This window comes from Vipera berus, assembly GCF_964194415.1.
Source record: "Vipera berus genome assembly, chromosome: 1".
Classification (NCBI taxonomy): Eukaryota; Metazoa; Chordata; class Lepidosauria; order Squamata; family Viperidae; genus Vipera; species Vipera berus.
In genome coordinates, this window is record NC_138202.1 from 30102591 (window position 1) to 30128601 (window position 26011).

A 26011-nucleotide genomic window follows, 5' to 3' on the forward strand; every position below is an offset into this window, starting at 1 on the left:
TCGCGACCTCACGTGACGTCACATGACATATCAAAACTTTTTCTCATTGCCGGCAATGGGATGGGCGCGGTTTCTCCATGACGCTCCGGCCCGCGGGCTGGCAGTTTGACACCCCTGATCTAGAGGATACCATGTTGAGGAAGATTGTGTTATTCTCAAATTAATAGTGGCAAATCATATTTGCTATGTCTTTCTTGACTCCTTCCTCTTACAAGGTGCAACGTTTATTTTTTGCTTTATTGCTATGGTTACCCCATTCCTCTACTATAGTCAAACTGAAAAGTAACAGTAATTTTGCTATTTATTCTCTGCAATGTTTTATTGAGCTCTGGAGCATCTTCATTTTTCTAGCTGAGAGATGGAGATTCATTCCAACTAGCCAGTAAGAAGCTTTGTAAATAAATAAGAGACAGATTGAAACTCTCTTAGTGAGCAGGTACACACACCAGGGGATAGAAGAAGGGAAACCGAGAAGTTAAATAAAACCAAGAAGATTTTTTCAAGATTTTAGAAGAAAACTTTAAAAATGAACAAGAGATATTTCCCCACCTCAAACTTAGCCACATTTATAAATAAGCATACAGTATATATCACAGTTTATATTAAAAAAGTAAGATCATGGCCTACGTGAATTACTTAATTTGGATTTTGTACTTAATTTACATAAAAGATACTGGTGCCTCTGATTGGGGGGACAAGTATCATGCAAACATTCTTCTAATATTATTCTTTGCTCATAAAATTATGCACGTAGCTTTTCTAACTTAGATTTCCTAATGCCAGATGAAATCAAAAGATATCTAAACTTTGCAGATGGAGATCCCTGCCTTAAATATCTCTAATGACACCAGTGTTTTTTTAGTTTGCTCATAAATTATCTTCATGCAAATTTGATTATTATAATAAAATACTAAATAATAAAAGCGTGATTGTGACAATATAAGGAGCTTATTACAATGAATTAATAGTCACCTAAGTGGCAGTTAAGTTGCACTTTGCAACTAAACCTCCCCTTCCTCTGGATTTCGTATATGCTGAGCTGTCTATATCTAATCTGGGAAAATATTGGAGCCAAAGATAAATAAGAATTTTGAATCACTGTTCAGTATGAAAAAGGCAAATTCCATGTTAGGGATCATTTGGAAAAAGATTGAAAATAAAATTGGTAATGCTGAAATTCCTTTATACAAATGCACAATCTGTCTCCATTTGGAACACTGTGTATGCATTTGGAAAGGATATAACGTAATTGGAAAAAAGTACAGAAAAGGACAAGCTAAGTTATTGATGGCCTACCTTATGACAAAACACTGCCTGGAACTCTTCAGGTTAGAGAAAAAGATGCTAAGACAGGAGGTATATGATCAATGTGTACAAAGCCTAAAGAAAATGGGTAAGTAAACAAAACTTGTCTCTTTCTCAAAACAGTGAAACCAGGACCTATCCAATGAAACAGACTGGAAAAGATTTAGAACAGGCAAAAGAGAGCATTTATTGATGCAATGCATTATTAATCTGTAGAATTACATGTATTGACCCGGTATGTTACACAGTTTTAATGGTGGATTGGATACATACACACATACATACATACCTTTATATCTATATCTATATATCTACTGTATATCTCCATACCTTTATACCTGTCTGGCTGGCTGATCAGCATGTCTCCAAATACAAAATGTAGGGGACACTTATAGAAAAGAGGTATGTCTTCATCTCCTGTTTATAAGATATCTGGCTAGCAACTGAGAAATAAAAGACTGGACTACTATGAGACTTGTTTTGATCCAATTGGACTATGCTTATGTTGTTCTTAAGTATTTAAGAAAAACTTGTCTTCCATTTAATTTACCATATTGCTTGGCATTGATCTTTAGAAAATATGCCCTATTATATTCTAATGTTAAATGTTGATTTTTTTCCCCTAAATTGTACTTAAAGAATAATATCTTTCTCTTATGACTATTTATCAGGTGTTAGAATATCAGCTTCCTATGAAGTCTGAGGAAGTGGATCAACTGCAAAATAATCCCACAGCTTTAGAGGATTGTGCTGATTCTGCCAAGAAAATAGTGTTCACAACCACCAGTTTGGATGAAATGAGAGTTAGCATTATCAATCAGGTTGTTATTTTGATTTTTGGCTATGTAGAAGAATTAGTGGCTTCTTAAATGTCACCCAGTGATTTCTTTCCAAGCTAGGATTTGAAACCATTATACATGAGGATAGGGTCCTTGAAGGCAACATGAGATATCTATATTCTGAAAATATGTATAAAGAAAACAAAAATAGATAAGTACAATGTATAGTTTGGATTGAAGACTCTCAGGTTTTTGTGTGCAGTTCAGTCTTTTGTATGAATAGTTCTGCTGCCTGTCTGCAATCATTTGGATTCAAAAGTATCGCCCACTCTTTCTTCATTTTAGACTTCCACTTATATCTTATATCTGAAATGCTCTCTTCTACTTAAATAAACCTCTGTTTAAGAGAAAGTTAATATGCAAATGTTTATAGATGATTGCAGATGTTGTTATAGTGGGTCTGAAAGAAAAAGGGTATTTCCTTTGCTAATAGTTAAAAGCAGTTTTCCTACCCACTCACATGTCCAGAATTGAGAGGGTGATTTTCTTTTAAGATTGTTAGAAATTAAAACTATGATATTTTCTGTGAAATATATGTCTTATCCTACTAGATCTCAGAAATTTAAATTAATCAAGAAGTCAACTTAGATGACCTAACATAGAAGCTTGAAATATGTTGCATTTTACCATCTTTTCTCCTTTAGTGATTAGGCAGAAATTAACCAACAATAAATGGGAGCCAGGGAAGATCCATTTCTCCTCAGAAACTGGGACTTAAATATATTTTCTCTAATACTGTAAAAGAACATCAGTTATTTTTATTGTGATCAAAGACCAACCAGTACGGTCTAATAGTGAAGTTAATGATATGTCATCATGAATAGCTGTTACTGATTGTTTATCTTCCATAAAAGTGCCTGATTGTTTTGGCATTTCTTAGTTGATGGAGGGCAGTGAATTCTACAAGATTATTATAGATTGTCTGGGGGGGGGAAGACTTGATCCTCCTATTAGTTCATTGGATGACCTGAGGTTCCAGTAGAACTAAAAGACTGAAGGAGTAAATGCTATGCTCACCTTCTGTATTCCATATCTGATTTTAAAAGCTTTCAGAATAATAGGCCAATAAGTAAATAACAAAACTTTTGTGGCTGTTGGATATTTTTGACAGATGTCTAAATTTATAAGTTTTGACATGTCCTAAACGTCAGTCTTTTCTGAGATCTCAGTTACAAGAGAACATAATCCACTACGGACCTTCTGTTACTGGAAAAGTCAAAAGATAACAGATTTTGTCTAGCACATCATGAAATGTGAAAAGCATTATAAAATCAGACTATTTGCAGTTGGGCTATCCTGGCAAAAGTGAAATATGAAACCCAGATTCTGTCTCCAAATTCAGCCATTAATTCATTATACTTGGTATAATAACTGCCAAAGTTCTGTAGAAGCTGCTTAGCTGCAGATAGTTTATAACAAATCTTTGAAATAATAGAAACCCAGGCCTGTTTAATAGCAATTTTCAGCTTTTACGAACAAGAACTTGCAGCTGAGTTGTCTGTTCCTTCTGCAGTTTAAAACTCTGCAGGCATTTCTGAATTTGTGAGTTTTCCTGCTGAGATGTCAGCATTCAAGAGAGTGAAACCAGTGCATTTATTCCTATACGTCTTCCTCTAACCAAGCATGCTGGAATGAACTCTACAAGCACAACAGGACTTTGTCCTCAAATTAAATTGATAATGAAAATTATTCTAATACTTCAGTCTCTTATACAGATCCGTGATTTTTTCCCTTGAACATTTTATTTGAAGCATGTACTAGTACTCCTGAAACCATTTATATATTACATTATTAAATAAATACTTAGAGGGTTTTTTTATCCAGCGTGTATTAGAAAGAAAATGATGTAATAAAAAACAACAGGGGGTGTCTCTTGAGCAGTTTCCTAGTAAGTAATTTCATATACATCCTTTTTAAGCACAGGCTTGTATGTTTGCAGGTTGCACAGCTGAAGTCTTCTACAGAGTCTGCTTTAGAGTGCTGGAAGAGTTATGATGAAGCTTGGGATGAAATCAGGCTGATGCTTGCAAATGCTGTGTATTGCCTGGAGCATAGCAAGAATCCTTTCATTACAGTGATGTCACTGAAAAAGCAAGTGGAAGATCTCCAGGTATGTTTCACAAAGACCAATGTGTTGAACTCCATGGTTCCACAATATTCCTTCTTTAAAATAAGGAGCTACTCTAGATATTAGTGCCAAATGAGTATGTGGCACATGATTGAATCATAACAGATATCCTGGGCCCATATGCTGTTCCTCCCACATACTGTATTTCTCCAGTTTGAAATGAAATAGCAGGTTGATTTATGCAAGCCCTAAAAACCAGAGAATGAACATCAAGAACAAACCCTGGTGCTTGATCCTGCTTGGTGTAGAAAGCATAAATCATGATTTTACAGATGAAATATATCAACCAACTACAATTTCCTCCAACTTGGAAAAAGAGAAAATGATGTACAATAAGCAATATGAGAGGGAGCATGAACAGGATCCTTCAGGGTTTATCTGTAGAGAGCTCTGGAAAATTAATCTGTAATGAAAATTGTACTCCCATTAGTCTGAGGACTATCAGCACATATTCTTTGTAAAAAGTTAGTGAGTTTTCTCGCTATGTTTCTAAGCCCAAAAGGCTCAGGAGGTGAGAGGATCTTTCTGTTTTCCAAGCCTCCTGAAAGGAAGAATGAGTCTGGAAGATGCCACCCCACACACCTTTTGCCAATCTAGAAAAGCATGTTTGCCAATGGCAACCTTGTCACAACCCACATCCTGCTAAATTGGTGAAAATATGCTGTTTTAGAAGGATGGATATAAGGTAGTGTAGTGTACCAATAGCCATCTCCTTAAGCATCATCACATTTGTAACTAATTAAGTGGTATTTCTTTCCACAGTCTCTTCAAGATAAAGCTGAGGAAAACAAAGAAATCTGGGCTAGGTTCCAGACTGCTGCTGATAACCTGAAGAAAGTGTGTGATCCCTCATTCTCAGAGATTATTGAACAAAAACACAAAGAGGCATGCACAAGGTACAATACTTTTTTTTTCCTTTCACCATTTAGAAGTTTGACTTCAAAAAATTATTTCTGGCAAATACAATTGCAGTTATTGCCGGCAGACATAAGATACTGCTTAATTTATATAGGAGATCATTAGGATGGTTTTAAATTGGTCATCCTTATCTTTTAGGGACAAAGTGATTGTGTGAATTGCTTTCGTTTGCTCTGCACATTGGACACTGTTGTACTGATCACAGCTATTTATCTAATTTTTTGCAATATTTTTTGCAATAATAGCCTTCCTGGTCAGAAAAATAAGAAAATGTAAGAAAAAAAAGAATATCTGGTGGTACCTTAAACATGGATTTAGTCTACTACCATTGCTTTAATTCCAAATAGAAATATGAAAAAGATTGCAAAAGAAGTTTCAGAGTTGCCGATCTCACTCATTTTCTGTGGCACAAGTAAATTCAGTCAATTCACACCATACCACCCAAAGTATGTGGCGTGCATTTAGTTGCTTGCTCCCAGTTCCAACCAATACCTTGGATTATACCCAGAAGTAAATTAGATGCTCTGAGTAGAGATAAATGCCATTGAAAGCTGCCCAGAATTCAAGAAATAGCAGAACACTGTTCTTGGCCTCGCCAGAAGTTTATGCTCAAACACAACCAGTGTGGTTTCAGTCCCATACCCAAACTTAAAGCCAGACTGAAAATGGTCCTGATAATCATTTTTCTTCAGGGTTCTATGCAACCGAAGCTCCACCAACTTCTCAACGATCTGCTTCAAGAAGAGAAGGTTGCAGACAGATTGAATATTGTTCAGTTAAAGAAAAGGTGCACCACTGACTCCTTCAAGATGGGCACACCACACCAACCCTCTCATGAGACAGCTTGTTGATAAGCTGAGAGTTGAGAAAATCCTCTTTGGAACTATCATTGGGTTCAGGAGGCAAGAGCTGCAACAGTGTTGGTTGGGTTTCCTGCACAAGACTGGTAGGGTGGGAAGAAATCCTGTGCTTGTTCCACCATTGCCTCCAATTTGACCAGAAGCATCATAGGAGGAATGGGAAAGGCATTGGGGGCAGGAAAAATGTATCTCCCTTGGAAATGGAAGTTTCTCTCTGAAAGGCATTCTTCCTGCAAAGAGACCTTACAGCTTATTTGAGTTTAAGTAGAAATATTTTCAACCTCCAGAACAAATTGCTTAATTCTATCATTACAAACAAATCAGAGGGTTTTGTTTTCTCATTCTTTAAAAAAAAACTAATAATGCTGAGTAAATTGCTTGCTCTTGTATTTCATTTTTACATCTTTATTTTTATAGGTGGTTATTGATAAACAAAAATATTGAAGAGGAACTACAAAAGGCTCACACACATTTGCATTTGTGGGAATTCCATACAGAGGTTTCAGCAAAACTAGACAAATACGAAGAGCAGTGTGATTCCCAGTTGATGTCTGATACACTTTCAAGCCGCACAAGGGATTTTCTTAAGGAGATGGCAGAGAATATAAAAGTAAGAATGGAAGACTATAAGAAGAAGCCAATGCTCCTTTTCCCCTGACTTGAAAAAGAGGCCAGTAAGATTGCTGCCCTCACACAACGGCAGGAACAGCAGTGTCTGCTTTTTTTGGGAGGAGTGAGGAGCAGGGAAGGAGAGTCTTCACCTTCTCTGCTGCCTCCCTCTTATGTCCCTCCCAGGTCTGAGTCCCTTGCTGTCTGCTCATCACAGATATCAAGTGAGCACCAGTGTAATCTCTATAACTTTTGAGACTGCAACAATGCTCTCCAACATTCATGGTGGTAAAGACAGACTGATGTAGATGGCAGAGGTTGTTGGTAGGAATATCTACCTTGTAGGTATCCCCCAGCAGGTTAATGTTTTACTGGAACCAAAAAAGAGAAAACTTTGGCTCTGCTCTCTCCAGCAGCCACAAGAGGCATTCAGTCCTGTTCTGTAGCAGCCAGTTGGAGTCCTGGAGCTCATTGACCCCACCCAAGTGCCTCTTCCATGAAAATCAAAAATTTGCATACAGAAATTGTACTTTTTCCACTGAAAACCTGCTTTCCTGCCAGCTATCTTAAGGCTAAAGTAAGGGAGTTTCTAATCCAGCCTTCTATGTTTCAAAGTAACCAGCTAGTTGCATTTGTAAAGCTAACAGGTTTAGAGGATTTTCCCAGCGTATACCTAAACCTGACTGTCCATAGGTACCAAATATCTTAATTTGAAATTTATTGGAATGTTGTTTGTTGCTTTGTTTCAACAGCAAAACAGGCCCCCAAACAGGATTTGATCAAAACTGAAGCTTCCATTTGTCCTGTAGACTTCCCCCAGGCAATTTAAATTTTTATATGAAGAATTCTATCCAGGAAGATCACAAATCACAGCTTACTATCCTTTTGTGGTCTTATTTTGTTATTAACTTTGCAAAACTGTAAATTCACTTTTGGGATACAAAATACCACTCACCCATCACCAGCACTACCCTCAGTCAAATACTGATGATATTAAAGCATGGTGAAGGAAACAAAACCCATTTGTTTGTTATTAAAAATCTTCATTATAATTTATCTCTACAAGGTGATTCAAAGAAAATTAAAGCTCAACAACAAAACAGCTGTGTTTTTATACCCAAAATGTCTTAGATCCAATCCTTGAGTCAGCTCATATTGGTTAATAATAATAATAATAATAATAATAATAATAATAATAATGATGATGATGATGATGATGATGATGATGATGATGATGATGATGATGTTGTTGGAAGGGATCTTGGAGTCATCTAGTTCAACCCCCTGCTCAGGCAGGAAACCTTATACCATTTCAGACAAATGGCTGTCCAGTCTCTTCTTAAAAACTTCCAGTATTGGAGCATTCACCACTTCTGAGGCAGGTTGTTCCACTGGTTAACTGTTTTAACTGTCAGGAAGTTTCTCCTTAGTTCTAGGTTGCTTCTCTCCTTGACTAGTTTCCATCCGTTGCTTCTTATCCTGCTTTCAGGTGCTTTAGAGAATAGCTTGACTCCCTCTTCTTTGTGGCAGCCCCTGAGATATTGGCATACTGCTATCATGTCACCCCCCCCACCCTTCTCTTCGTTAAACTACACATACCCAATTCCAGCAACCGTTGCCTATGTTTTAGCCTCCAGTCCCCCAATCATCTTTGTTGCTCTTCTCTGTACTCTTTCTAGAGTCTCGACATCTTTTTTAAATCGTGGTGACCAAAACTGGATGCAGTATTCCAGGTGTGGCCTTACCAAAGCATTGTAAAGTGGTATTAGTACTTCATGTGATCTTGATTCTACCCCTCTGTTAATGCAGCCCAGCACTGTGTTGGCTTCTTTGGCAGCTGCAGCACACTGCTGGCTCATATTTAAGTGATTGTCCACTAGGACTCCAAGATCCAATCCTTGAGTCAACCAGTTGAATAATTTTGCCAGTTGAATAATTATTCCAGTTTCATCCTGACCCTTGAACTAAAAAAAAACAGTGTACATCAGTATTTGCAGGATCAGAGCCAGCCCAACTGCATTTTATATCAATTTAACAAATCTATATTGTAGAGGAAAATATTTCAGAATTTTCTTCAGTAATACTGTAAAAAGTAGTAACACAGCAGTAGAAATGCTTCTGCTGTGTTATAATAATATAGAAGCAGCTTTCTACAATATAATTCCATGACACTGGACAACAGTTAAAAAAAAGATAATTTTGTCAAACAAGAAGCAATTGGTAAAGCCATCTGGTGTTAATAGTCATCCCTCCACCCCACAACCTAACAAAAAATAGCAGTGGAGAGCTAAACAATTCTTCTTTTATAAAGAGTAATTCTAAAGAAGAACCCTAATGGATGGGGATGATTCTTTTTTCATTTTCTTTTCAGTTGTGAATGACTGTTAAGAATCTGTCGGACCACTTGTTGTGCTTTTAAGCCTAATCTTCTTTTTCCCTGTGCTAACAGTTTTAGCTGAGGTTGAGGATTTAGGGTAAAGTTCTCTGCATTTTTGCAAATGGTTAGAAAAGTGTATGTGGCTTTAATAAATTGCTCAGGAAGCCTAATGTGAAGAAATTAAAATGGACCCCTTTAGAGCAAGGAACTCATTTAGCCTGAAAAGCAGCAGTGACAAGGGAAAAAAGACTTAGGAAGCCAGGCAAGCATTAGTCCTATTGGCAAAATTTGTTCTTAATGGTAGTAAATTAGCATTTTCTACTTATTTGATGCCCATTAACTACAAAGCTGTGATTCTCATTCTCAAAGGCATGATTTTTAGGTAGCTGGTGTTAAATGGAAATGGTATTAAATTATACACCTTGGATGAGGTGCTCCTCAACTGCATTTCCCCCTCCCTTTCCATAAAATAGACCTACCAAGCTACAGTTTTCTTAATTTTCTTTGTATTGCTCATCATATAGTCAGAAAGTGAAAGGGAATTAAGCATCCCAACAATGTTCAGGATTAACGATCTGGGGCCTCATCATTCTGGCTAGTCTTTTAGATCAGAGGTGTCCCACCTTTCTCAGTTGGCAGACCAATGGGAAAGGGAGGGGGAAGCATTTTACTTGCACGTGTGCGTACACACACAAATGGGGCCACGAGCATGTGTGATGCAAAAGAGGCGGTGCTAGTGCCTGCGTGACACGCACTAGCACTGCCCTGTTTTTGCCATGCGGGCGCTAACACTGCCCCATTGCTCTGTTTTCAAGGCATGGTGCCCTGTTTTCACCACACAGTGCCCCGTTTGCATAGTGGCAGTGCTAACGCAAATGGGGGTGAGTGCATACACACATGCACTCAATGGCCAGCCTGTTTTGTGGCCCAGTGGACAAGAGGCCACAGCCCAATAGCGGGCCATGGCCCACAGGTTTGGGACCCCTGTTCTAGGATTTATGTGAAGACCTTCTTACTAGCTTTCAGGAGATATAGTAGTTTTGTTCAACTTTACCCTCTACTAGAACTAAGGTGCTTAAGACAGGAGAGCATGGCTCTTCAGTGCTTTGGTTGGTTTGCAAATGGTGGCTCTTACATTTTATAGTTTGAATGGTGTTTTAAGGTACTTCAGGTAAGTCTGTGAGCAATTTCATGAATTAGATAACTAATAATTGGCTCTTCCAGTGCCTCCTTGTTATCTGGCAGGTAGAATCTTAGTTCTGGAGTCTCGGATTGCTTCTCTTAAGGCATAATTCCTTTGTTTTTAGAGACTGCAACTTGGCCTTCAAGACATCAAAGAATATTATCTTCAGGCTTCTGAATCAAGCGATAGTTTAACTCAGTTGACTGAACCGGAGACACAGAACCTTCTTCAGGAAAAACCCCAGCCACTTCAAAGGATCTCCTATCTGGAAAAGATGCTACAGATGAAAGCAGATGTTTATCAAGTACTGTTAATTGCTTGATATAAGCATTTTCAGCAGAGAGTGGGAAGTTGTATAATTATCCTGAATGTTATATTTAGAAAATACTTTTCATTTATATATCTGGGTTCCCATGTTTTTGGTATAATGGGCCACTCCTGGATTTTTGAGAATGTATTCTGTGCTGTCGCTGCTCATTTATATTTTTTCAAGAAGCCATCCTTTGGAAATAAATATGGGATTTATAGCAAGCTAGCTACTAATAATGAGGTGTTTTTTTTTTAAAAAAGATAAAAAGTCAAATGGCAGGTACAGCCACAGCCTATTATACTTAGTTATCTGCCATTTTTTCACGAAAACTATATTTTGAAACTATATGTTAAATCGGATAGAATATCAGTATTTCATAATTCTTTCTTCCCTCAGTATGGTCTTTTACAACTGGAGAATTTTGGGGATTCCTTAGAAAAACTGGAAAACCATGTTAAAAATTCCACAGAAATACTGCACAATTCATGTGAAAGCAATAAAAATTTGGAGCTACTCATGGTAAGCCTGTGTTTATAGTAGTATGAAACAATTATGACAATTAAGGCAGTGACATGTTTTGAACTCTAACTCCCATTGACCCTAGGCAGTATGGTATAATCAGAAGTTGCAAAACCTTTCAAAGACACCAGTGTTCAAACGAAGTTTGTAAAAATTGACCTTATTATCTCTTGATAATAATAAGTATTTTAGATAGTGAAATGTTCTTCCATAGCATCTGGGAATGAGGTCCCTTATTTTATTAAGCAATCTTCTCTTTATAGTGAGGTAAACATCTTCTGTCACTTCAAGGGCTGTAACATGCTTTGTACAATATGTTGATGGCCACCCTGTAAGAATAGAGCCATTTGCGGAGGAAAAATTCAAGAGATATAAAAAAATTCAGGAGGTTTATTATTTAAAAACTCTAACCCTAAAAAACACATGGAAGAGGGCTAAGGGGGATGCAGGGCAAACTGCCTGCTTCCTCTGAGGTGCACCTTTTGCATTCTATATTATGGATTGGAATTCTAGCTGTTACATGAATGCTTTAAGATATCCATATGTACTCCAGTCTCAGATCAACATCTTGTTGTTGATAGTTGCGAAGTCGTGTCCAGCCCATCGCAACCCCATGGACAGCGTTCCTCCAGGCCTTCCTGTCCTCTACCATCTTCTGGAGTCCATTTAAGCTCACTCCTACTGCTTCAGTGACTCCATCCAGCCACCTCATTCTCTGTCCTCCCCTTCTTCTCTTGCCCTCAATCTTTCCCAGCATTAGGCTCTTCTCCAGTGAGTCCTTCCTTCTCATTAGGTGGCCAAAGTATTTGAGTTTTAGCTTCAGGATCTGGCCTTCTAAAGAGCAGTCAGGGTTGATCTCCTCTAGGACTGACCGGTTTGATCGCCTTGCAGTCCAAGGGACTCGCAGGAGTCTTCTCCAGCACCATAGTTCAAAGGCCTCAATTCTTTGGCGCTCAGCCTTTCTTATGGTCCAACTGTCACATCCATACATTGCAACTGGGAAAACCATGTCCTTGACTATACACAATTTTGTTGGCAGGGTGATGTCTCTGCTTTTTAGTATGCTGTCTAGATTTGCCATAGGTTTCCTCCTCAGGAGCAAGCATCTTTTAATTTCTTGGCTGTAGTCCCCATCTGCGGTGATCTTGGAGCCCAGGAAAATAAAACATTTTACAGAGGGGTGATGCACCTGACTCCTCTCTCCTATTCTCTTCTACATTGATTTTGCCCCAGCCTGCTCCTAGTCTTCCCAGTACCTTCCCTTCTAACCAGCCCATCTTTCCTTCATCCAAATCTTCCCAGTCCCTTCCTTTTTTTGGTACACAGCCTCCAGTTTCCTTATCTTTTTCCTACTCCCAATTGCAATCATACCATTTGTACCTAAACATGTGTTTGTTTCCTTGCCCAGATTGGATTGTGCAGGTTTCACTTTTTATCTGCACACGGAACATGCCAAGCTAGGGGTCCCAGCCATAGTGTCAAGGTTCCAATAGACAAGACCAAAGAAGTCAGAACTCCGAGGCTTGAGATTTCCTCAAAGAACATGTTTATTGCTTACATAGTATCGGCACCAAGTCTGAACTTCCCTTCAAAGAGAGATAATACAAAGTTGAACTTCCCATCCCAATGCTATGCAATCAGCTATGTTCCCCAAAAGAAGAGTTTGGCGGGCTTTCTAACCAAATGCTCATGCCCCCCCCCATCTAACAGACAGAAATGACCTTGGTTCCCATGGGACAGTAAAATTTTTAGACTAGTAGAATTCCTCCATACCCTCTCCCATTCTTGGTACAACCTAGAATGAGTAAAATGGCTGCACCCAGGTTTGTTGTAGAGTTAACACATGGAATGGTTGAATGTGAAACATCTTTTGTATCTTTACCCAGAAGTCTTTCTGACTCATAAATTGCTACCTGACAGAGAACAGAATAATATCATGTAGCTATAGTTCCTTGTGAGACATGTTTTCCTATACTCTGAAAGGGAGTTTACATAGAAGGGATTCTGTCTGGGACATGTAATTCAACAATCCCGATGTACAAAGCTCAGTTGTGGCCAGTTGTGACGATCTGATTAACCAAATTAGCATAATATAGGCCAATTTTTGACTACTATTCTGAAGGAAAGCAAGATATAAATGTCTAATAATTATAATATAAGCTCTACATTGTGTAGGAATGGCCAGATAGTAAATCTTGATGTTGAGCAAGAATTTTTGACTTTTGACATGAAAATAAGTTTTGGATTTCTTTATTTTGTGCAGAAATAGTGCATATTCTGTTGAAATATTCAAATTCCTGGGTTCAGAATTATTTAGTTCCAAATGTATGGCATTGCTCCAGGTGCTGTTTAATGAATTTCCAGTAAATAATGAAAGTTTATTAGTTCTAAAAAACTAAGGGGGAAAAGGAGCTCTTGGGCTAAAAGGGAAAGGAAGTTCGGTGGTATTACAAACTAGTTTGAAAACGTGCCCCATTAATTGATAGTTATTATGCTAATTTCTATGGTATGCAACATTGTATAGAGAGACCTGGAGATTTTTGCTCCTCGTTATAAGTCAAAGAAGTGATTGGCTCTATTGGGTAATGTTTGCAAGAAATCAAACAAACATGATTTTCTAGTATTTAATTTATTTGTTCTTTTCAGAGCCAGTTATTGAGTCTCACATCTTTGTCTCCTGAAATGGAGAGACTGAATGAAGTCAGTTTTAGATTGCCACTCTGTGACTTCACTGTAAAGAGATTACAAAACCTTAATCGGCAGTGGACTCAGAAAACTGCTTTAGTTCTGGAGCAATGCAGGTAAAGAGGACTTTTTCTCATATTATGATGTAACTCCATCACAGTAGCTTAAGTCACTTTATTTGCAGCCTTTGGGCACCCAAAGTGAATAAAGTCTCGAAAGCTCTGTGGCTAAACTGTATTGCATATGCGATGTTTTCTTTCACAGCTATTTTCTATAAGCAGCCTTATTCATCATTTAGTGTAGTAATCTTTCCATACAACACTCGTGGGATAGTTCCATGAGGTAGGATTTTTGGAATCTGCTTTTGAATATATGAACTGCAACCCAGTGAGTTGAAAGAAATTTTTAATAATATGCAAATGCTAGTGAGTACATAAGAGCAGGGCTTTTCAACCTTTTCACCCATTGTACCACTTTTAGGTTATGGCAACATCTGTGTACCATCAGTCGCCTAGCAAGGTGTCAAAAAAAAAAAGGAAAAGTGATGAAGTACAGGTAGTCCTTGACTTACAATAGTTCACTTAGTGACTGTTCGAACTTACAATGGAACTGAAAAAGTGCCCCCCAAGCCACAGCTGAGCAAGACACCTGCCTGCCCGACCGGCGGCGCTCTTCCTCCTGTCCGAGGTTGAGGATTGGCAGCAGGTGTGGGGTGTTTAGGTTTTATTCCCCCCTCCATCTGCTGGGTGGTTGTAGCAGGTTTTGGTCACTTCACATGACCCTGGGACACTGTGACCATCATAAATATGAATCAGTTGCCAAGCATCTGAATGTAAATCACAAGACCCTGGAAATGCTGCAACATTCCAGCTGATCGGCGCTTCTTCTGGGCTCAGAACCGCCAGGATCAGCACTGAGTTCCAGCTGGAGCCTGGTGCTGATCCTGGCGCTTCCGCTGAGCCCTGACAGCCCTGCAGCTCTAGCTGTCTCTCACTCAGGTTAGGTTTGTGCAGTGCTGCCACCGGTTCAGCTCATTCCCCTCCCCCGCTACCACTTTTCTAGGATGGTTGCGTACCACCTGCCAGGTGCCAATGTACCACAGGTGGTACCCATACCACTGATTGAAAAGCTCTGCATAAGAGAACATTGAAAATGAAGACATTCAAGTTATAAAAAGAGTTTATCAGAGAGTGGGATAATTTAATCTGAATCCAAAACTGGGTAACCAAATTCTTCTTCAGAGCTCCCATGCTAGAAGGTAGCAGACTAGGTGTTGTGGACCTTTTCCTTGCTGTGTGTCTCCCATCTTCATGTACTTAGAGAAGTACAATCTGTGAAAGTTACATAGATGTCATGATCAGCAACCATTGATAAGCCTCATGGTCCATGATATTAGCTCCTTTAAGCTCATCCAAGTCAGGTGTTTTCAGCTTGCCATGGATACTAATCTTTTCAACGACCCTTCTACCTTCCACCTTTGAACTTTTCACAGATTTTGTTTAATTTTAAAACATTAATGGGAAGCTGGCATGCTGCACGCAGAGAATTCTGTACAGGATCTGTAAGCCAAATAAATAAATGAATTTCTTAGCTCTCAGTCTTTGTTTATGAATGTATCTCTATGTACATCCCAAAACAAAGGTAAGGTGGAATTTGATCATACATATCCCTGGGAACTACAGAGTGTAGCAGAGAAAACCAGTTCACTAATTTGCCTTTTAATAAACTGATTTTTATGACTGGTCATATCCTTTATAGTTGCCATTTTGATTATGGACAGCTCTCCTCCTTCATAGTAGCTATTTCCTTAAAGTGTCCATAATATGCTATCAATGTTTTCAACCTCAAATATGAGGAATCTGATGTAAACTGTTGGCTAGTTCCACTGCCTGACTTCTAGCAGTTTCCGAGCTGTTCTTCCTCACTGGTTGCTTTAAGTTTCAAATTAGATTTACAGTCTTAATTCTCAGTCAGTTTTTCACTACGTTAAATATGGTGGACTACAACTGATAATGGCTGGAAGTGAGAAGAATTATAACCTATGTCATTGGGAAAATACCAAGTAAAGGAAGGCTATGGTAGAGATTTGTCTACAGGATCATGGATAATAATGTTGATCTACAACAAGTACAACTCTTGAAACCTGTAAGATTTAAGTTAGTCATACTTAGTTTAACACCCAACTAAGTCTGATTTGATTTCATTTGATTTCTTTTGTTTTCATTGCAGTGAACTGCAGAAGCATCAATCAGATGACAAGAAGTTTCTTCAGCAATGTCAGAATTGGGTGCAGTTTCTAGAGAAAATGAAAGAGAGCCTGAAAGAGAACATGCCGGGTACACTTGAAAAACTGCAAGAACACCAGAAAGAATATGAGGTGATGTTTTCAGATGTTTGGCCTTGATCCAAAGAATTGGGAGTTTGGTATTTTCAGTATCAGCTCTGCAGTCATATTCTTGCCACAGCTGATATTCTTTCAGTTCATTGAATTAAAACAATGATTAAATGTTATTCATTACTTACAGATATTACAAGCAGAGATTTCCATTAATCAGCAAATTTTCAGTTGTCTTGTGTCAAAAGCTTTGCACATGTTGGAATCAGGAGAAGCAGAAAACAGGTAAAATATATGACTTGATGGTACACACCTTGGTTTTTATGGCTTTCAGTAGGAATAATGTGAACCCAGGCGCCAATCATTTTTAGAAAAGTTAAAGCTGTCACTACAGATAGTTCTCAACCTATGACCAGTTGCTCAGCAATCACTCCAATTTTTATCATGGACTTCTCAGGCGCTACTTAGGACCTAGATTTGAACTTCCAATGCCCCCTCCCCTGCCCGCAGTCACATGATTGCACTTGGTAGCCAGCCCACATCTACAGCTGTTTACTGAGTCCTGCAGTCCTGTGACTGCAACTCACAATTTCTGTTGCTAGAACCAGCATTTATTTCCCTTTTCTGGCAGCGCCCATTGCTCAATGGATTCACTTATCAATCACATTTGCTTAATGATCCCAGGGATTCACTTAACAATCACCACAAAAAAGATCATAAATTGGGCACAGTCATATGATGATCCAGTTAATGACTTATGAGTGTAATTCCAGGCTCAAATACGAGGACTACCTGTATAAATGAATAGATATGGAACAATTGGCAAAGCCAAAGACAGAAATTCAGACATGATTTTAGGCTTAAGTGATATCCAGTGCATCTAATGCCCATAGTAGGACAGAGAACTGCAGAGCCCATCCAGCATCCTCTGTTCATCAGTGTTGTTCTGCAATATTCTATATAACAACTTCTATTTTTTTCAAGTCTGTAATTTCCTATGCCTGCTTACCTGGATGCTAGACCCACTGAATTTCAACATTTAGAATGAATGTCTCCACTTCTGTATATTCACATTAAACTTAATCAGTCTTTTCCAAAGCAGTTCACTTTAGATTGTCAGAGCTACAATGCCCAAAATTTCCAAATAGCTGACAGACCCTTTCTGATTTTTCTATAAATCAGTATAATTGTTACTAAGTTTTCAGCAGCTCTTCTTCCTTATAGTGAGGTAGGAAAGTCAGTTTTTCTATGGGTCACCAATTTCATAAGTTACGGTGTACATATGGGAGCTGAAATCCAAAACATCTGGAGGACACTTAGCTGCCTGTGCCTGTTAAAAATAACACTGCAGTTCAGTTCAGTTTATTTACAGTCCAAGACCAATAACTAAAAATACATCAAATTGTGTTTGTGTATGTGTGTAAAAAACACAAGCCTGAAACTATGTATTAGACAGCTTCTATAAGCCAGAGCTATTGATAAAAAGTTTGCAACCTTCTTCTGAAAATTGGTTGGAAAGAAGGAGAATGGTTATCTCGTGGCTATAAAAGAACCAGATTTTCTAAGAATGGGTAGTGTAAGTTTAATTTGCTATAGTGTATAAGGGGGGCATTTTAGTAACACACTTTTACAGTTTCAACCTCCTTATCTGTGTATACACAACTGCAGTGTACAGCAACCTGGAGGGGATTCAGCACTCTTAGATGGCTGTATGCTATAGTGACATAGGGTACCTGCTAAATACCACGCTGGACCTAATGCCATATGTCTACAATGTGATGGTAGTACATGATACTGTTTTAACATATCACTCTGGTTACTTTAGAACTGAGTTTATCTCCAGGATCACTCTGCTGAAGGAGCAGTGGCAGAGTGTAGTGCGGATGGCTCATCGGAAAAAGAGTGACATTGACAGCCTTGTAAAGCAGTGGCAAAAATTCACAACCTTACTGCAGGATCTCACAAAATTCCTCATGGACACAAACAGATACATAGCTGCTGTGAAGAGCCAGGACAAGTATCGCTTGGATCAAATTAGGAACCTGAATCACACATTCAAGGTTAGACCTCCCACTTGCTATCAGAGAATCAGAGAAATCAACAATAGACCGCAATAGCACATTTCTTGAAAAATTAAATAGGGTAAACCTAGTTAGATGTGTCCCACAGTTCAGATTTATTTATTTATTAAATGTATATGCTGCCCATCTGACTATTCGAGGCAACTCTCGGTGGCTTATAATGTAATAAAACAGAGATATAAAAACAATATAAAAGCATATTAAAATGACAAAAGATTAAACACAGACTAAAAGACCATGGATTTGGAGTAGAGCAGGGGTAGTACGTTCTCTGTCACTGCATCAACCACCTACAGCCTACAGCTTCAGGACCACATGCCATCTGGCAGAACCAGGTTTTAAGGGTCTTCCTGAAGACCAAAATGGTGGGGGTAGATCTCACCTCCAGTGGCAAGATGTTCCAAAGCAAGAAGGCCGTGGTATGAAAGGACTCCTCTTCTGGACCCCACCAGCTGAAATTTCTTGGCTGATGGGACCCACAATAGTCCCCTTCTGCCAGAACAAGTGGAATGGGCCAATTCCATCATGATGAGATGCTTCTTCAGGTAATCAGGACCCATGCCATAAAGGTGATGACCAACATCTTGAATTGGACCTGGAAGCAAACTGGCAGCCCATGCAGTTCCAGTAACAGTAGGGTACATGTGCCACCCTAGAGGCCTCCAGAACTTTCTGTGCTGCTGCATTCTTGACCAACTGCAGCTTCTGAATACTCTTCAAGAATAGCCCCATGTAGAGTGTGTTCTAATAATCCAAACGAGATGACCAGAGCATAAATCACTGCACGCAGGGTCTCATGATCCAGAAATTGCATTTCATACTCATGTACCTCACTCATATTTCTTTCTGGTATAAATTGTAGGTTCAAATTAGATTAATAATAATTGTAACTTAATGTTGAATTATAATTATTTATAATTCCAAATGTTGATATTTTTTTTACTGAACTGACCCTAGAAATTTTATTTTAATATTGTTGACTATAGAATGGGCTTGTGTATTGATACATTTTTAAAATATATTAATTATTTTCTTTTTTGTGTTTTAAGCAGCTTCAGTACAATTTCAGTACAATTTAAAAAATGAAATTGGTGCTTTCCTGAAGTGTGCTAGTCATCACATATTATATGTTGAATCTTTCTTGTCCCCCAAATCATACATTTTTGGGGTAATACATCCTTAAACATGGGTGTAAAGACTTGGCTAAAGCAGTATAAGAGCCTTATATTAGCAGCTGTCATCTCAGCTTCTTTCTCCCTCCTGTGGAATTGTGATAATAATAGATTTCTGGGGGGATCAGTATGTCTTTCATTCAGGCATAATGCTAACCAGAGGTGGCTAAACATTTTTTTTTGGCCAAGGACTGCATTTTAAAAATATTTTTAATTACCTTCAGTTCCCAGGACCATATCAGAAGTGGCATTAATGCTGTAAAATCTGTAGTAATATGAAAAGGCATATTTCTACTAAAATTATTCAAGTAATGCTTAAGGAGATTTTGTTTCCAGTAGTTCTGTGGATATTCTTTTGCATCTCTGTCTGTATCCTTTCAATACCCTACCTACTGATCTTCTAACTGTAACAATGATTTATATTTTATGTAATGATAACAATCTGAGTTTATTTGCTTTCTTGGTAGAATAAGGAAATACTTCAAAAGAGGTGGCAAACCAGATATTCTTTAGCCTTGGATACTGGGGAAAAGTTACTTGGCATGGTAGCCCCTGAAGCAAAAGCTGCCATGCAGCTGGAGATGAATAAGTTGCGAGATAATTGGGACGACACACAACTTCAGCTGGAGAAGATTACCAAGCAATTTCAGGGCACCATACAGGTATCTTGCATAAATCAGTTATCTTTATTCTATAATGAACCAATTGGGTCTTGAATTCATCTTTTTGTGTGAATTTGTCATTACTGCAGTTCATATATCAATCCGATCCAGAAAATCTGTCTCTTGCTACCTAATTCTTGGATGTACTGCTGCTAGAGACTGAACTTATATTCTTTTGACTATATAGAAAATGCTTTAAAATGGAATTGCGTTCCATAGCTTCTTTTACATTTGCTGTTGCAGTTATTATTTGGGAAGTATTTTTTCTATAGGACAGAGATAAGGTGATAGATTTATTGGGGATTTAATTATTTTTTCATTTAGATGTCAATTTTGTTCTATATAATTTTTGTCTAGGATCTTGTGCTCCTGTTTTAATTTAGAACTGCAGTACAGTAAATACTTAATTAGTGATTCTTTCAAAGATCATCTGTGATTGTAGAAAAATACTACTAGATTGGTAACTCTGAGCATTGTTATTGTGTCTAGCTAATGCTAGTCTGGTTGCTTAAATATTGTTTGTTTTTGAGGCAAAAAGAAGTTCTGCCTCCAAATTGCTCTTGTTGTTTCGCTTATTCTTGAGATCATAGAATTGGAAGGAACCATTGAAGCCAATGAGTTTGCCACCTGCTTTGTGTAGATATCCAAATAAAAGCATCCGGATATCTAGCATCTATTTGCATACATCCAATGAAAGGCAATTGCATACGTCTCTTAATAATTAGTTCTACCGTAAAATTCTCTTTCATTATTAAGATTTTTCTAACATAAATCTCAAAGAATAGCATATTTGCAAATCAATGCAAAATTATGAGAAGCTTAGAATGCATACATTAGCTATATGCAGATAATAAGAGACAAAGAATCTTTGTGGATACTATTTTTCTTCCTCTGTGTTATAAGGAGAATCCAAAATGTATTGGAGGTTATCTGATAGCAGCAATACTTCTACCTATTAAACAATATTTGTTACTCATCGTGAACTCATTATTCTTCTTTGAAATTACAGACCTGGAAGAAATGTGAAAGGCAAGTGAAGGATCTAGGCCATGTTTTACTAGAGCTCAAAGGAAGCATAAGCAAACCTCTTCCTATAGAACATGATGCATTGCCAGCAACCATGGAACAAGTAAAGGTATGTTTACGAAAGCTAAGATCTGAAGCAGTTTGAGGAACATCAGTTTTAATATTTTTCACTGACAAATTCAAGATATACTGTACCTGCACAACAATTCTTGATGTTCTAAAACAGCGGCCCCAGCCTATTGGGCAGCAGGGACTAGTTCTGTGGAGAAAGGTATTCCTGTGGACCGGAGGGGTGTGGTTTTGTGCACTGCCTGCATGCCACGGATGGGGCTTCGCTTTTTTGCACGGCCGGTTGATGACATGCTGCAGACCAGTGCAGGTCCACAGACTGGGGGTTGGGGACCCCTGTTTTAAAACAAATTCAAAGCTGAATTAGAACGCTGGATTAGTGCAAATGGAACAGTTCTGAAATTAATGGGGGAGTAACGGAGACATTCTCTCCAAATTGAAGAGAAGATAAAAGTTCTTCAGTTCAGAAACAAGCTGTCGTACTGAACAAAGAAGGTGAGATTGTCTGCCTCTAGTGAGATTTCTGGTCCCTGAGTCTTAAAAAGCTTACCTGCTGTATTATTAATTGAAAAATGATCAATGTGACATAGCACTTTTTAAAAAATTGACAAGAAACCCTTAAAGTTACTATTCAGTCAAATGGTTCATGTTGTTCATTTTGGTGTTAGTGAATTATATGAAATGAGACTTGGTCAGCAGCAGTGCAAAAGTAATTGTGCAACTATCTAGGTAGCTAGATTTGTTTGGAAATCAATCCCCTTGAATTCAGCTGACCATTTCAAATTATTTTACCCTGGCTTTCTTTGACTTACTTTTAGTTGGGAATAAACACTATTAATCACAATGAATGTTTTTCCAGATAAACAAATAAACTCCCTCAATTTTTAAATGCTAGAAGAGTAACTTTGTTACACTTATTCAGCAAGAAAAAAAAACCTCACAGAAGTCATGTTGCATCTTAAGTAAAGCTTTATAACACTATACATTTTTAAGAGTTTGGGGAATTCAGGGGAACTTTCTGTGTGCTCAATATTTGAAAATGACCCATTTCCTCTTCTCTCCAGCTGCCTTCCTTAATTTTAAACAGCATCCAATCAACCAAAAAAAAGTCCACACACACACACACACACACACACACAAGCAAATTGCTGTCCTCCTTTCCCTTCCCTCTTGTACAGACCAATCACAAGATTAACCAAAAGGTTTGTAGAAAAGAGAATGCAGAGGCAGGCATGCGTGCACACCCGCTCACCCACCCCCCTCCCCCAGGAGCTAGCTCTGAATGGCCTGTTGTTTTCCCCTTGGTCTTTTGCATGCAGGTACTGGAGAAATCACTCACCAACTGGAGCCAAAATGCAAAAGAACTTGATGCCCAAATGGTTGAACTGACTCAATTTATCCTCACAGAAGATATGATGGTACTGACAGAACAAATTGAACGTTTGCACAGCCAGTGGGAAGAGCTCTGCCTCAGAGTAAGTAGTTTATTTGGACACGCTGATGTTTGAGATCAGGCATTTTAAGGCAACGTGAAGAAGACTCCTCAGTTTTGTGTAAAAGGAACAGAAGATAAGCTTGAAGGATTTAAAGCCCTGTGGATTTCTAAACAATACTGTAAGCAAATGTAGCTTTTTGGTGGCTGTAAAGAAAAAAAAACTGCTCCTTTTGCCATTTGTGGCCACAGTGTTCCCAAGCTTTAAAAGTTTTGAGCAATAGGGCGCTTTAGAGAAACTTCTGATTGAAAGAGATGGTGTTCTAGAAGTAGACTAGCAACACTGACTATCTTTGCTCAAAGTGATCTGAAATGACCCATAACAGAAGGGCAAAGCAGAACAGAGAGGAGATGGTTATTCCTTATATTTTTTACTGCGTGGTTTTCTACATTTTTCTAAAGATGCCTCTTTTTGAAATTCTTCAAACTCTACTTTGTTCTGCATGTTGTAGATGGAGGTTTCAAACATAAGGCATGATTACACATTTTCTTCCATTACCCAACTGTGCAGTTCTTAAATCTTATGCACCTCACAGCTGTGCGTTACATTTTTCAAAGATCAGGAATGCCATGCTAAGCAGTAATTTTCAGAAATCATCCCCAAATTTTAATCTGAAGCAATGAGATCCTATTGGTGGAGTTCCCTCCTCAGCACCGTCTGCTCGCTGCTAATATTACTATTTTGCTGTTTTATTGCTTTTTAACATTTTTAAAATCTTCCTTGAAAGAAACTGGTGTATTTAAATTGCAGTAGGCCTTACCTTGTATAAATATGCTGGATTTAACTGCATGGCTACAATCATAATACATGTTTAGCTGGGATCAGTTAATCCTTTCTAGGTTCCTTTTTCATATCCAAGTCTAACATGAACAGTTAACTAACTTTAATATGTTTAAATTTTAGCCATTTTGAATCTAACCTTATTGGTTGATATTTGTCCTGCTTTAACATTTTTTGTTTTAGATTCTAGACCAGGGGTCTCCAATCTTTTGCAACTTTAAGACTGGTGGACTTGGCAACTTTAAGATTGGTCCACCAATCTTAAAGTTGCCAACAAGGTTGAGGACTCCTGTTCTAGATTAAATATATGCTGTCATTTTGCCCACTATACAGAAAATTGGTTCAGAAGTGAGAAATTATTGTTGGCCCAAGGCCAGATGAGGTCTGCTTTTGCAATTATTAAACTAAACAATGCCATGATTTGGCTTCATATGTTGTCCGACACAGGGTTTTGCTTAATGTGACTTTTCAAATCATGGGTCTGATTATAGTTAAGGAGGAAAGACTTTATAATCAGTAATCATGGGATGTTACAACTTAGTTTATCTTAATCATAATCCAGCATGACATTGGACTCTACATGTTGTATAAAGCCATCTGCTGGTAGCCCACCCTCTCATCTGTGGGATATGGGTAGCTTGGTGATCATACTTAGAACTAATTACAGCTTAGCCTGGTGCATGAATATTCAGTGAATTAATGGCAAAAGTTAGAATAAAAGTCTGATCCCCAAATTTATATTGTGATGAGTCTGTTATTCTGAAAAACAAGACACTATTAAATAAATAAATAAATAAATAAATAAATAAATAAATAAATAAATAAATAAATAAAAAACCATGCATCAATCTCTCAAATTAAGTTAACCATACCAAGTTTTAGGTGCAAAAAATTGATAATTAGCATGGCCCATTTTCTTTCCTACCGATATCCCTGACCCTAAAATGAAATCTCCAACAAAAGCCTATTGTTTGAAAACAATAAATGGAAAAGCCCATCCCCTGCCTGTGTTAAAAGCGAGGCAGTGCAGCTGCCCAAGAGCCCCTCAGAATTAACCAGCCAGATGCTTCTGCTGAAAGAAAGAGGAAAACAATCAGCAGATGGACTGTCTGGAGCAAGGAGGCGGGGAATATCAAGGGCAGGGTTTTGGCATGCCAACACAGTAGGGAGCAGTACAGAGGAGCATATATGTTGCTCCAGACCAAAGGCAATTTAAAGTGGATATATATTTTTCATATGCTTATTAACTTATAGAGATGCAAATACCAAATCTGTTTCTCCAAAAATATAGTGCCCTTCAATTTACCCAGAAAGCTTAAAAGAAGTTAACTTTATCTGCCGATGACAATCATCACTGTTATTTCTGTCATGACTATGTATAGTATTATTAATATTGATTTTATTTTATATTTTATTTTCTGGGGGAAAATATTATTTGAAAGGGAAGGAATTTTTTGAGAGTGTTAATGGATTTTGCAGGGAAAAAAAACCCAAAATGCATTCTTTTTACCTGCTCATTTATTTATTTATTTTATTTTTTATTTTAATCCCATTTATATCCCGCCCTTCTCCGAAGACTCAGGGCGGCTTACAATTTAAGCACAAACCAATGTGCTTAGCAATAGCCTTCATTCTATGTATATGCCTGCTTATTAGGGCTTTCGCCCCCACCCCAAGCGGCATTATTACAAAGTCAGCTTATTGCCCCCAACAATCTGGGTCCTCATTTTACCTACCTCGGAAGGATGGAAGGCTGAGTCAACCTTGAGCCTGGTGGGATGCGAACCTGCACTAATTGCAGGCAGCTGGTGTTACTTAAGGAGGCATTAGCCCACTGCTCCACCAAGGCTCCTCATGGATTGCATCAGTAAACTTTGACTCGTCCCAAAATTTAGTGAAGATACTTGTCATCTTCCTCCACAGGTATCTCTGCACAAGCAAGATATTGAGGACCGACTCAATGCCTGGATTGTGTTCAATGAAAAAAATAAGGAGCTGTGTACTTGGCTGGTGCAGATGGAAGAAAAAGTCCCTCAGTCAGCAGATATCAGTATTGAAGACATGATAGAGAAGCTGCAAAAGGTGAGTAAACTTTGGTTAGATTTTTTTTCTCCTCATTTGAGCTTGTATTATCGATGTACACAGAAGTTTATTCTTGCTTAGGTATGCTTGCCATAATGGAGTTTCAGGAGAGACCAGTAAGTATTAACTTAAAACTTCTTGACTTAATCTTCTGCTTTTCTCGTAATTGCAAAATAAATAAATCCTTAGTCTTCTCTGGTGATTATTTTCTTAATTATTTAAATTGACAGTTAACCTTTAGCAAAAAAAAGCTCTCAGAAACTTACAAAATGTATAATATGAAAGTCCCAGATCTTAAGTGTACATTTGAAAAGTTGTGATACATAAGGAAAAAGGGAGATGGGAGGAAGAAGATAAAATGTAAGGTTAAATTTTTTTCTTCAACTTTGTGTTACAGTCATCTGGGAGAAACTGATGGAAGGGTCAGCTGTTTGCTTACAGTAGCTAGAAGGCCAAAGGCAATTTATCAACAGAGGGTTAGGGATAGGGAGCTGATTACAGTATTTTTAATATAATCAACTATTCTGGGGGGGGTTTACTGTAAAAATACTAGAAACCTACATTTAAACTTCTTTCTG

At 38.0% G+C, this 26011-nt stretch overlaps 1 protein-coding gene across 13 annotated transcripts in view; it reads left to right on the forward strand.

The window, feature by feature from the left end:
- SYNE2 (spectrin repeat containing nuclear envelope protein 2) overlaps positions 1-26011 on the forward strand; it is a 252931-nt gene that overhangs the window by 197102 nt on the left and 29818 nt on the right. For all 13 annotated transcript variants that reach the window (XM_081313270.1, XM_081313260.1, XM_081313271.1 and 10 more), the window contains 14 exons: positions 1977-2126; positions 4084-4254; positions 5035-5168; positions 6468-6660; positions 10344-10523; positions 10926-11048; positions 13695-13849; positions 15963-16110; positions 16259-16353; positions 17894-18128; positions 19789-19983; positions 20993-21118; positions 22398-22553; positions 25275-25433. In XM_081313270.1, the coding sequence (XP_081169396.1) occupies positions 1977-2126; positions 4084-4254; positions 5035-5168; positions 6468-6660; positions 10344-10523; positions 10926-11048; positions 13695-13849; positions 15963-16110; positions 16259-16353; positions 17894-18128; positions 19789-19983; positions 20993-21118; positions 22398-22553; positions 25275-25433 (2220 nt within the window). The remainder of the gene's footprint in view (positions 1-1976; positions 2127-4083; positions 4255-5034; positions 5169-6467; positions 6661-10343; positions 10524-10925; positions 11049-13694; positions 13850-15962; positions 16111-16258; positions 16354-17893; positions 18129-19788; positions 19984-20992; positions 21119-22397; positions 22554-25274; positions 25434-26011) is intronic.